Raw genomic sequence first — 11349 nt, forward strand, 5'->3', positions numbered from 1 at the left:
TCCACACCGCCCGGGGCCAATCACGACCTCCCTCTTGTCACTGACGCCAACTTGGCCAGCCACAGAAGATCCCAAACCACCTCGCCGAGCAAAGCAAAACCCTAACTCCCACGGCCTGATCCGACACCCACCGACCACTCATCTATTGCCCCTAAAATATTCAACGTCCCACCGACAAGTGGGCTCAAAGTACTCCACGCCCCACATGTCAGCAGCAGCTATGTGCTTAACCCGTGTGCGCGAAGCGAGCCACGAGCGGCCGAACCGCAGCCTGCCACGTGGGGATGGGATAGGGATCCGCGGCCCAAACCAGTGGGCCTCGAAACCGGTGAGCCCACACAACAGCCCCTCATGCAGTCTCAATGACACGTGGGCTCGGGCACGGTGGGTCCCACGAGGTCGAAGAGCGTGTCTGGTGCAGGCGACGTGTCCCGAAACCCACGCCGCCTTCCATATAAAACCCCCTATCCATCCCTCTCTCCATCGGCTCAGTCTCGTCTCCTCCAGGAGGAAAACCAAAAGCGAAAGGGGAGGGGAGGAAAAAAAAAGGTCAGTACCATACCACTCGCTCGCTCACTCTGCAGCCGCGGCGCACGCACGCAAATCTCGCGCACGGGTTTGGGGGGCGCTCGATCCGCGGAGGAAACCCTAGGTACGTACTGCTATGTCTGGATAGGGCGTCGGCTCCCGCCGTGCTTGCTGCCCGCTCGCGGCCGCCCCCCGTCTCCCCCGCTCTAATTCGTTCCCCATTTCGGTGCGGTGCGAGGCGACGCTGATTTGGTTTGGTTTTGGTTGGTGCTGTAATTGTGGCCGCAGGGCGGTGGATTCGGGATGGCGTCGCCGAGGAACGATGGGGGGTTCCTGACGCAGGAGCAGCGGGAGAAGCTGCGGATCGCGGTGCAGAACGCCGAGACGCTCTCGCTCACGTCGCCGCGCTCGCCCACGGGGACCACCACCTCCGCGCTGCTGCAGCAGTACGAGCTGCACCAGCAGCAGGTGCGCGCCGCTGCCGCCGCTGCGAGGGGAGGCGGGGGCGGGGGCGGGGGCGGAGCTGGGGCGAGGCACGCGCGACGGTCGCATTCCGGGAAGGCCGTCAAGCTTAAGAAAGGTGAGGTGGCGCTCGATCTGTTTGTGCCCTATGTAATTAATAGCTTCCCTGTTGTTACGGGGCTGGTTTTAGAGCTTTGCGTGCTTGATTAGGACGTAATGTTGATGTGCTGCTATTGTTACTGCTTCAGTGGATTGCGTAGCCTGTTGTTCATGCCTTATGTGGAGTCGATCTAGTTTAGGGTTCTGGGAATGCAGGTTTAGCAGCTGAGTTGATCTTGCTGTTGATGTTTATTTCGAAGTTATGCTTGTAGTTCTCGTATGCTCATGCTGCTAGTTTTTGTGTCTCATTGAGGTGAGGCTCTCGTTATATGGAGGTAGCACATTGTGGCCTATACATCATACAGCGCCGACAAAATTTTATTGGGGGGTCATTGATTGTTTGACTGTTCACTAGTTTTCCGATTTCGATTTGTTGCAGTAGGTTGGTAAGTTGATAACCATTGCATTTTGATGGCATACACCTGCTGTTGGTGGCGAGGGTTAGCTTTGCATGCATGAAGCAGTTTATCGGTTACGTGTGTGTGTTAATTTGTGCTCCCGACTCCTGAGCTGCCTAAAGGGGATTGGTTTTGTCGGTTCCGTGTGCGTGTTAATTTGTGCTCCTGACTCCTGAGCTGCCTAAAGGGGATTGGTTTTGTCGGGTAATGGCAATTACAATCTGTCCGTGTAGCATTCTTCTATGTTGGTTGAATTGATTACCAGTATTCTGGTTGCATCTGTTACCCTTTAGGAATTTTTTTGTCGCTCTGCTTTTTCGATCCATAGGAGTACTCAGATCCCAGGATCTGATATATGGTACTGTAAATTCGTCCGTCCGAGTATATTATCTACCTCTTCCTGATAAGAAGCTTTCAGTTAGTTGATACCACTGACTTTTCTTGTGTGGGCAAGACAACCATCTTTTACAGGACATTTGCTAAGACAGAGCACTTCAGATTCCTTTTACTTGTAACATGTGCCATGGGCTGACTGTGATGGTTGCCGTCTATATTGTCGTGTGAATTGTTCCCCACTCGTGGTCATCATATTGTATGATGAGCAGTTGGCCATCTCTTGTTCTGTTAGGATATGGTCTGTTTGTATTCCTCTAATTGTTTCAGCTCATAATTCTAGCCAATGGAAGTTGGTCAATATCTATGTGTATGTATGCATGTCCTATATATGATTATACTAGATCCTGCTGATTATTATTCCACTTTTTATGTTAGCTGTCTGTACTGTTTTTCGTTATTTTCGTAATAACTGGAAAACTCATTTGGTATCCTTATTGTTATTACTTCTAGCTGTTATTGGAACCTAGTTTTTTATAGAACTAGTAAATGCGTACGTGCAATGCATGGTGATATTTGGCAAAATATTAATTCTACCTTGATTTAGGTAGAATATTAACTGCATGCCAATTATGTGATTAGTGTTGAACTGTTGATACTGATATTTGGTATGACTAGTAAATGCGCACGTGCAACGCACGTGTAATCTTAATTCGGCTTGAAGACACACCTGAATTTTCTTTTCTTTACAGAAGTAGCATAAAAAAAATTGTTTGTGTAAACACCATCAGCGGCAGGTCCATCTCTTCCTACAAATGGGTTGAAAATTATACTAATTCAACGGAGAATCACCCCCTGATTCCCTTTCTTACGTATGTCGTGGGGCGGTTCATTGTGGCAGTTTCCTTTCTTGTAAAAGGTGTACTAAGGAAGGGAATCAGGGAGAGAGGATTGATTAGCAGTAAACGCGTTTAGCACTAAACGCGTTTAGTTGCTCACCATTAGGACAATAAGGACTGTCGGATTAATGCTAATGGATGGCCGAGATCTGTTGGATCTGCCTCACTGGGTCTTTTTATATTGGTATAGATATTATTTGCACGCTAAACATGTTTGAGTGCTCGCCATTGGAGCAATCTAGGTCGTTGGATTGACATGGTTTGATGGCCGGGATAAGTTGGATCTGCCGCTTTGGGTCCTTTTATATTGGTATAGATATAGTGTATTGCAGCATGTTGCAATGCAGGCTTCTCTCTTTCTGGTAGCAATTGATTATGTGTTTTGTTAAGAAGCTGTGCATCGTCATTTGTTTCCCTTTCTTATTTGAAATTTTCACTCTGTGTTTCATTAGAAAAGGAGGTTGTCATTCTGGGCTTATAGTTACTGGTCCTTTGTTTTCTTGCTTGTTTAGCTTCCATTTATTTCCTGTACACATTGGGCGTGGAGTATCTGGGATCTTCAGTGAAGTGTATATTGTACTACCTGGACTCACCCCGAACGCATATGGTTAGATTTTACAATTAAAACTGCCGAGGCATTGACTTCAGTTGCTATCACCAGAGACTAGCTGTCAGGGATACTTTCTTTTCTTGTCCCTGCTATTGTAGCATAAAAATCTAAAATGGGTCCATCTATTCATTACACCATGTAGTTGCTGTGTGGCCTAGTATAGAATGCAAATGTGCAATTTCTTGAGTTTAAAATCTGTACTGTATGTGTGTTATTTTATTGAAAAAAACCGTGTCATGTGATTATGTTACATGACAGTATGATGTTCAGTTTATGATTCTTCCACGATAGAAACAGTGATTACCCATTCACAATCCAAGTCTAATACATTGTGGGGGCCTTGAGTTTGGGGAATTCTTGAATATCGCTATAGGTTCTATCAACTAATTGCACTTCGAAAATGGCTGTGTTTTCCAGTGTCTCATGGTCTATTAGTTCTCATTTCTACTTTTGTAATATAGAAAATTGCTAAAATGTCTGATTTGTTGATCTTCTGTACTACAGATGGTGCTGGTGGCAAAGGCACATGGGGAAGACTTATCGACGCTGATACAGCCACATTCCTTGACCGAAATGATCCAAACTATGATAGCGATGAGGTAATACTTCATGGTCTTGACCTGTATACTCCAGTCATTTTTTCATGCAATGCTGAACCGTTTGATTTTTTTTTAGTCACAAGAAACTGGTAAATATAATATTCAGCTTTGTCTATATATGCTGTTAACTTGTTATGTGGTTAATACTCAGTACTCAACCTAACTTTGGACACTCATCGTGTTGTGTTTTGTTAATCAGGAACCATATGAATTAATTGAAGCCCCTGCTACAACCCCACTAGAGGACTACAAGAAATCTCTTGTCACAATCATTGAGGAATATTTCAGCACTGGTGATGTTAAGCAGACAGGTTCTGATCTTAAAGAGCTCGGTTATGATGACTTCCACCGCTACTTTGTCAAGAAGCTTGTTTCCATGGCAATGGACAGACATGACAAGGAGAAAGAGATGGTATCAGTGCTGTTATCATCTCTGTATGGTGATGGGCTCAGTTCAACTCAAATCAAACTAGGGTTTGTGATGCTGCTACAGGCTGTTGATGATTTGGCTGTTGACATACCTGATGCAGTTGATGTTCTTGCTCTTTTCATTGCACGAGCAGTTGTAGATGACATTCTTCCACCTGCTTTTCTCAACAAGGCAAAAGGAAGCCTGACAGAGTCTTCTAAGGGCTTGCAAGTTTTACAAATTGCAGCAAAGAGCTATCTTTCAGCACCCCACCATGCAGAGTTACTTGAGCGACGATGGGGTGGTTCAACTCACATCACAGTGGAGGAGGTAAAGAGGAGGATTACTGATCTTCTAAAGGAATATATCAAGAATGGTGATACAGCGGAGGCGTGTAGGTGCATAAGAGAGTTGGCTGTGCCATTTTTCCACCATGAGGTCGTCAAACGAGCTGTCACTCTTGGAATGGAAAGTCCAGCTGCAGAAACCCTTATTGTCAAGCTTCTGAAGGAGGCATCTGAAGAAGGTTTGATAAGCTCTAGTCAGATGGTGAAGGGTTTCTCCCGTATTGTGGAGAGTCTTGATGATCTCTCCCTTGATATACCATCTGCAAAATCTCAATTCCAGACATTGGTATCGAAAGCAGTTTCCGAGGGTTGGCTTGACTCTTCGTATGAATCTTCAGGTGCCAACGGCAGTGTCCAAGATGATGACCATGAGAAGCTGAGGAGGTACAAGAAGGAGGCTGTGTCTATGATACATGAGTACTTCCTTTCTGATGATATACCAGAGCTTATTCGCACACTCAAAGAACTTGGTTTACCAGAGTACAACCCGGTCTTTATCAAGAAACTGATAACAATTGCCATGGACCGCAAGAACAGGGAGAAAGAGATGGCGTCAGTTCTCCTATCCTCATTAAGCATGGAGCTATTCTCCAGTGAAGACATCGTCAAGGGATACATAATGCTTCTTGAATCTGCAGAAGATACTGCACTGGACATATTGGATGCCTCAGATGAGCTGGGACTGTTCCTAGCGAGGGCAGTGATCGATGATGTGCTTGCACCTCTGAACTTAGATGAGATTGGCAGCATCCTTCCACCAAAGTGCAGTGGGGCTGAAACATTGAACATGGCACGCTCACTTGCCTCTGCCCGCCACGCAGGCGAGAGGCTACTGAGATGCTGGGGCGGTGGGACAGGATGGGCCGTGGAGGACGCCAAGGACAAGATAACAAAGCTCCTGGAGGAATACGAGAGCGGGGGCGATGTAGGGGAAGCATGCAAGTGCATCCGTGAGATGGGCATGCCTTTCTTCAATCACGAGGTGGTCAAGAAGGCGCTCGTCATGGCAATGGAGAAGAAGAAAGAGTGCATGCTTGCTCTGCTGCACGAGTGCTTTGGCGAAGGGATCATAACCATCAACCAGATGACCAAGGGGTTCTCCAGGGTCAGGGACGGGCTTGACGATCTGGCTCTCGACATACCTGATGCCAGGGAGAAGTTCCTCTCCTACGTGGAGCATGGGAAGAAGAACGGATGGCTCGTACCCTCTTTCGGCGTTGCTGCTTCGACTTGAACCGATGACCCAGCGAGCAGGAAGCATCAAGCTTGGACCGCGAAGGCGCAGGCTGCCGTAGTGTGGTGCAGCCCACCTAGTTGGTGTGCATTTGCGTTTGCGTTTCTGATGCACGTCCCTGGACTTGCGTCGTAGGTAGGTCAACGAGCCCCTCTTGCTTGTGGTGGCGGCTCATGTCTAGATCTTTGCATCTCTGGAAATACCCTTTGCTGTTCTTGCTGTGTTCCGTTTCAACTTCTTCATAGACATTTTTCTTATTACATCAAGTAGAACAGAGGAGAAAAAATAACTTCATGTAAAAGTTTTTACTATGCCTCTGTCTCCCCTGCATTGACGACTTGTGATTTGCAAAGCATCATGCCGAAACTAACTGTAGTAGCGACTTGCGGCACATCTGAATCGACAGTTTTTTCTGTGGCTATCACCCTATCTCGAAACGCTATGGATATATCGACGCGTTTGGTTGGCGATTTTTGCGCCGTCTTCCGATTACACCGGCTCTTGATTACGTTATCGGTGTTTGTTTAGATCGGGCCAGTTCCAGATCCCCTGTAATCAGAAACAGATCTTCGCAAAACCAAAAACGGCCATATGGACTAGTAAGGGAAAACACCGCTCCTCTGGTAATGCCGCACGTTCTGGTTTTCCCCACCACGAGCACCCCGCAACCGCCAGCAGCGCCGTAGATCTTCCTTCGCCTCCAAGGACAATAGCGCCGGCGATCTTCCTCTGCCGTGAGCCCGTGAGCAGCAGTACCGCGATCTTTCGTCGCCGCCATTGGCAGCAGCGCCGTGATGTTCCGTCGCCACCATTGGCAGCAGCGTCGGTTTCCTTTCGCCGCCGTGAGGAGCAGCGCCGGCAATATTCCCCGCCGTGTGCAGCAGCGCCAAAGATCCCGCCGCCATCATCAGCAACAGCATGGCTAATTTCCCTCCGCCGTCTGAGCAGCTGGCACCCTCTTCTCTCGTTGCAACCCAACCCTCTCTGCTGGCGGCTGTAGGCCACCGTTTCCTCTTCCCTTGCTCGAACCAAACACATCTTGCATTCGCTTAGTTCCCGATCTAATACAACGTATTCTCATTACAACACTGAATACGTTACTTGTGTCCCAACCAAACGCGTCGTATATAGTTTCGCTCTCTGTATGACATTATAAATAAATTTGAGAACGTTTGGTCTTGCCTCCCGGATTTCAATGGATTGGTCCGGAGGCCTTGGATTGAGCCAAATGCTGAACTGTGTCAGAACCTCTTCACCTCTTTCATAAGCTCAAGCGCACGGGTACCTGGCAAAGTGGAGTAGAGGCCATTTCTCAAAGGAGGTAAAAGCATTGGGAGTCCTAAAACTTGTCTGAGATGTGATGGCTTAGGGGGTGTTTGGTTCAGGGACTTTTTAGTCCCAGAGATTAGAAAAAGTCCCTAGAAACCAAACGGGAGGGACTTTTTCTACAGGGATTAGAAAAAGACTCTACTAGAGAGTCTTTTTTGATTAGTCCCTGGACTAGAAAAAGTCCTAGGACTTCTCAATCAAACACCCCCTTAGTCCTATAACTTGCAAAATGAATCTACCCAGTCCTACAACTTATATCCAATGTGCAACTTTGGTCCTGGGCCAATCACAGAGCGACAACTGGACTGCTCGGGCTTGAGCGGGTCAGCGCGCATGTTTGCAAAATCCCCCTGCCTTTACTTGTAATGAACCCGCAGTATAGGAAACTGCATAGATAGATAGTAAACCTATTGATATGGCCAAGACTAATGCCGGTGTTCACACATTATTGGCGCATGCAAGGTAAAAAAAAGTATTAAATCAAGGCAAGGAATTTGCTTCCAAAACTGATCAGACTCAGTTTGGCAAGGAGTTCACTAATATCTGGAAAGAGAGTAGAGCCTACGTTTTTTTTGAGAACCAGTAGAGCCTACGTTGATGCAAGGGACCTTTGGATTTGTGATTTATTTGGTCCAGTAAAAAATATAAGATGCAGAGATTTCTTGCCACTCGCATGTAAAGAAAAGATTTTTTTTTGAACACATAAAGAAAAGATTGTCAATCGCATCAACAGACCATGCAAGATTAGAGACGTGCTTTGCTTGAGAGGATGTGGATGGGGTCCACCGTATAAGCAGATCACGTACGAGGAGATGGTGCACCTATTTTTAAAGGGATCAAATTTAAGTCAAAAATGGGTTAAGATAGGGGGACCCCCTATCCCCGTTTCTCTTCATAATAATTGCCGATGTGCTCCAAAGAATGATCATAAAGGCCTGTGAGCAAAACCTGCTTGCACATCCCATCTCCCAGGTCTCTCTTGCCCGGTCCTTCAGTACGCCGACGACATCCTAATTATTATTAGGGCAGACACTTCCGCAGCCGCCAACCTAAAGCGTATCCTCGATGACTTCTCTAACGCCACCTGGCTAACCATAAACTTCTCAAAAACCACTTTCGTCCCCCTAAATATTGAGCCAGAAATGGCCACCGCAATGGCGGCCACACTTGGCACCTCCGTGGCTGCCTTCCCGCAAAAGTACCTTGGGCTTCCCCTCTCTCCTCATAAACTGCCCCCTCCGCGTTCCAACCCGTCATAGACCGTTACGATATATACTTGGCTGGATGGTGTGCCCTCCTGCTCTCTCGTGGAGGACGCCTGATCTTGCTCTCCGCCGTCCTCGACAGCCTCCCCACATACTTCATGATGTGCTTCTCCCTCCCTGTAAGCGTCCTAGAGGAAATTGATAAGCGTAGACGCATTTTCTTTTGGTCAAACGGTGACACCTTCTCGGGGGCAAAATGCTTAGTTGCGTGGGATCGGGTGTGTATGCCAAAGCAGGCAAGTGGTCTAGGTGTTAAAAACTTATGAGCACAATTTTTTTGCCTTATGTTGAAATTTGCATTCAAATTCCTACACTCACCCCCTCTGCCTTGAAAAAACTAGGAGTGGGGGAGGGGGAAGGGCCGGCCCTCTATGGCGCGCCCAAGGGAGTCCTTCTCCCACCGGGAGTAGGATTCCCCCCTTCCCTAGTTGGATTAGGAGAGGAAGGAAGGGGGAGAGAGGGGGAAGGAAAGGGGGAGGGGGGGGGGCGGCGACCCCCCACCCAATTCAGATTGGGCTTGGGGGAGGGGCTCCTAGGCTCCCTTCTCCTCTCTCTCTCTCACTATGGCCCAATAAGGCCATATACTTCCCGGGGGGTTCCGGTAACCTCCCGGTACTTCGGTATATGCCCGAACTCACCCGGAACCATTCCGATGTCCAAACATAGTCATCCAATATATCGATCTTTATGTCTCGACCATTTCGAGACTCCTCGTCATGTCCGTGATTATATCCGGGACTCCGAACAACCTTCAGTACATCAAAACACATAAACTCATAATACCGATCGTCACCGAACGTTAAGCGTGCGGACCCTACGGGTTCGAGAACTATGTAGACATGACCGAGACTCATCTCCGGTCAATAAGCAATAGCGGAATCTGGATGCTTATATTGGTTCCTACATATTCTATGAAGATCTTTATCGGTCAAACCGCATAACAACATACGTTGTTCCCTTTGTCATTAGTATGTTACTTGCCCGAGATTCGACCGTCGGTATCTCAATACCTAGTTCAATCTTGTTCCCGGCAAGTCTCTTTACTCGTTCCGCAATGCAACATCCTGTAACTAACTCATTAGTCACATTGCTTGCAAGGCTTATAGTGATGTGCATTACCGAGAGGGCCCAGAGATACCTCTCCGATACACAGAGTGACAAATCCTAATCTCGATCTATGCCAACTCAACAAACACCATCGGAGACACCTATAAAGCATCTTTATAGTCACCCAGTTACGTTGTGATGTTTGATAGCACACTAAGTGTTCCTCTAGTATTCGGGAGTTGCATAATCTCATAGTCATAGGAACATGCATAAGTTATGGAGAAAGCAATAGCAGTAAACTAAACGATCATCGTGCTAAGCTAACGGATGGGTCTTGTCCATCACACCATTCTCTAATGATGTGATCCCATTCATCAAATGACAACACATGTCTATGGCTAGGAAACTTAACCATCTTTGATGAACAAGCTAGTCTAGTAGAGGCATACTAGGGACACTATGTTTTGTCTATGTATTCACGCATGTACTAAGTTTCCGGTTAATACAGTTCTAGCAAGAATAATAAAAAAATTATCATGATATAAGGAAATATAAATAACAACTTTATTATTGCCTCTAGGGCATATTTCCTTCAGTCTCCCACTTGCACTAGAGTCAATAATCTAGTTCACATCGCCATGTGATTTAACACCAATAGTTCACATCACCATGTGACCAACACCCAAAGGGTTTACTAGAGTCAATAATCTAGTTCACATCTCTATGTGATTAACACCCAAAGAGTGATCATGTTTTGCTTATAAGAGAAGTTTAGTCAACGGGTTTGCCACATTCAGAGCCGTATGTATTTTGCAAATTTTCTATGTCTACAATGCTCTACATGGAGCTACTCTATCTAATTGCTCCCACTTTAAATATGTATCCAGATTGAGACTTAGAGTCATCCGGACAAGTGTAAAATCTTGCATCGACGTAACTCTTTATCACCTCCATAACCGAGAAATATTTCCTTAGTCCTCTTAGGTAACTAAGGATAACTTTGACCGCTATCCAGTGATCCACTCCTGGATCACTATCGTACCCCCTTTCCAAACTCATGGCAAGGTACACAACACAACATGGCATACTTTATAGAACCTATGGCTGAGGCATAGGAAATGATTTTTCATTCTCTTTCTATTTTCTGCCGTGGTTGGGTTTTGAGTCTTTACTCAACTTCACACCTTGCAACACAGGAAAGAACTCCTTCTTTGACTGTTCCATTTTGAACTACTTCAAAATCTTGTCAAGGTATGTACTCATTGAAAAATCTATCAAGCATCTTGATCTATCTCTATAGATCTTGATGCTCAATATGTAAGTAGCTTCACCGAGGTCTTTCTTTGAAAAACTCCTTTCAAACACTCCTTTATGCTTTCCAGAAAAATTCTACATCATTTCCGATCAACAATATGTCATTCACATATACTTACCAGAAAGGCTGTAGTGCTCCCACTCACTTTCTTGTAAATACAGGCTTCATCGCAAGTCTGTATAAAACCATATGCTTTGATCACTTTATCAAAGCATATATTCCAACTCCGAGATGCTTGCACCAGTCCATAGATGGATCGCTGGAGCTTGCACACTTTGTTAGCACCTTTAGGATTGATAAAACCTTCTCGTTGCATCATATACAACTCTTCTTTAAGAAATCCATTAAGGAATGCAGTTTTGACATCCATTTGCCAGATTTCATAAAATGTGGCAATTGCTAACATGATTCGGAC

The 11349-nt window shown here is 46.2% G+C and overlaps 1 protein-coding gene across 1 annotated transcript; it reads left to right on the forward strand.

Moving 5' to 3' along the window:
• The first annotated feature begins 485 nt into the window (after window positions 1-485).
• Window positions 486-6289, forward strand: LOC123147500 (MA3 DOMAIN-CONTAINING TRANSLATION REGULATORY FACTOR 1). The gene is made up of 4 exons (XM_044566770.1): window positions 486-652; window positions 817-1108; window positions 3894-3988; window positions 4188-6289. Exons 2-4 carry the CDS (start codon window positions 832-834, stop codon window positions 5976-5978), a joined length of 2163 nt encoding a protein of 720 aa, XP_044422705.1. The 5' UTR covers window positions 486-652; window positions 817-831; the 3' UTR covers window positions 5979-6289.
• The last annotated feature ends 5060 nt before the right edge of the window (window positions 6290-11349 follow it).

This window comes from Triticum aestivum, chromosome 7A (genome assembly GCF_018294505.1).
Source record: "Triticum aestivum cultivar Chinese Spring chromosome 7A, IWGSC CS RefSeq v2.1, whole genome shotgun sequence".
NCBI lineage: Eukaryota > Viridiplantae > Streptophyta > Magnoliopsida > Poales > Poaceae > Triticum > Triticum aestivum.

Coding starts and splice junctions, on each gene's coding strand:
- LOC123147500 (XM_044566770.1), top strand. CDS start 832: ATGGCGTCGCCGAGGAACGATGGGGGGTTCCTGACGCAGGAGCAGCGG. Junction 1,109..3,893: donor GGCCGTCAAGCTTAAGAAAG/GTGAGGTGGCGC, acceptor TCTGTACTACAG/ATGGTGCTGGTGGCAAAGGC. Junction 3,989..4,187: donor CAAACTATGATAGCGATGAG/GTAATACTTCAT, acceptor TTTGTTAATCAG/GAACCATATGAATTAATTGA.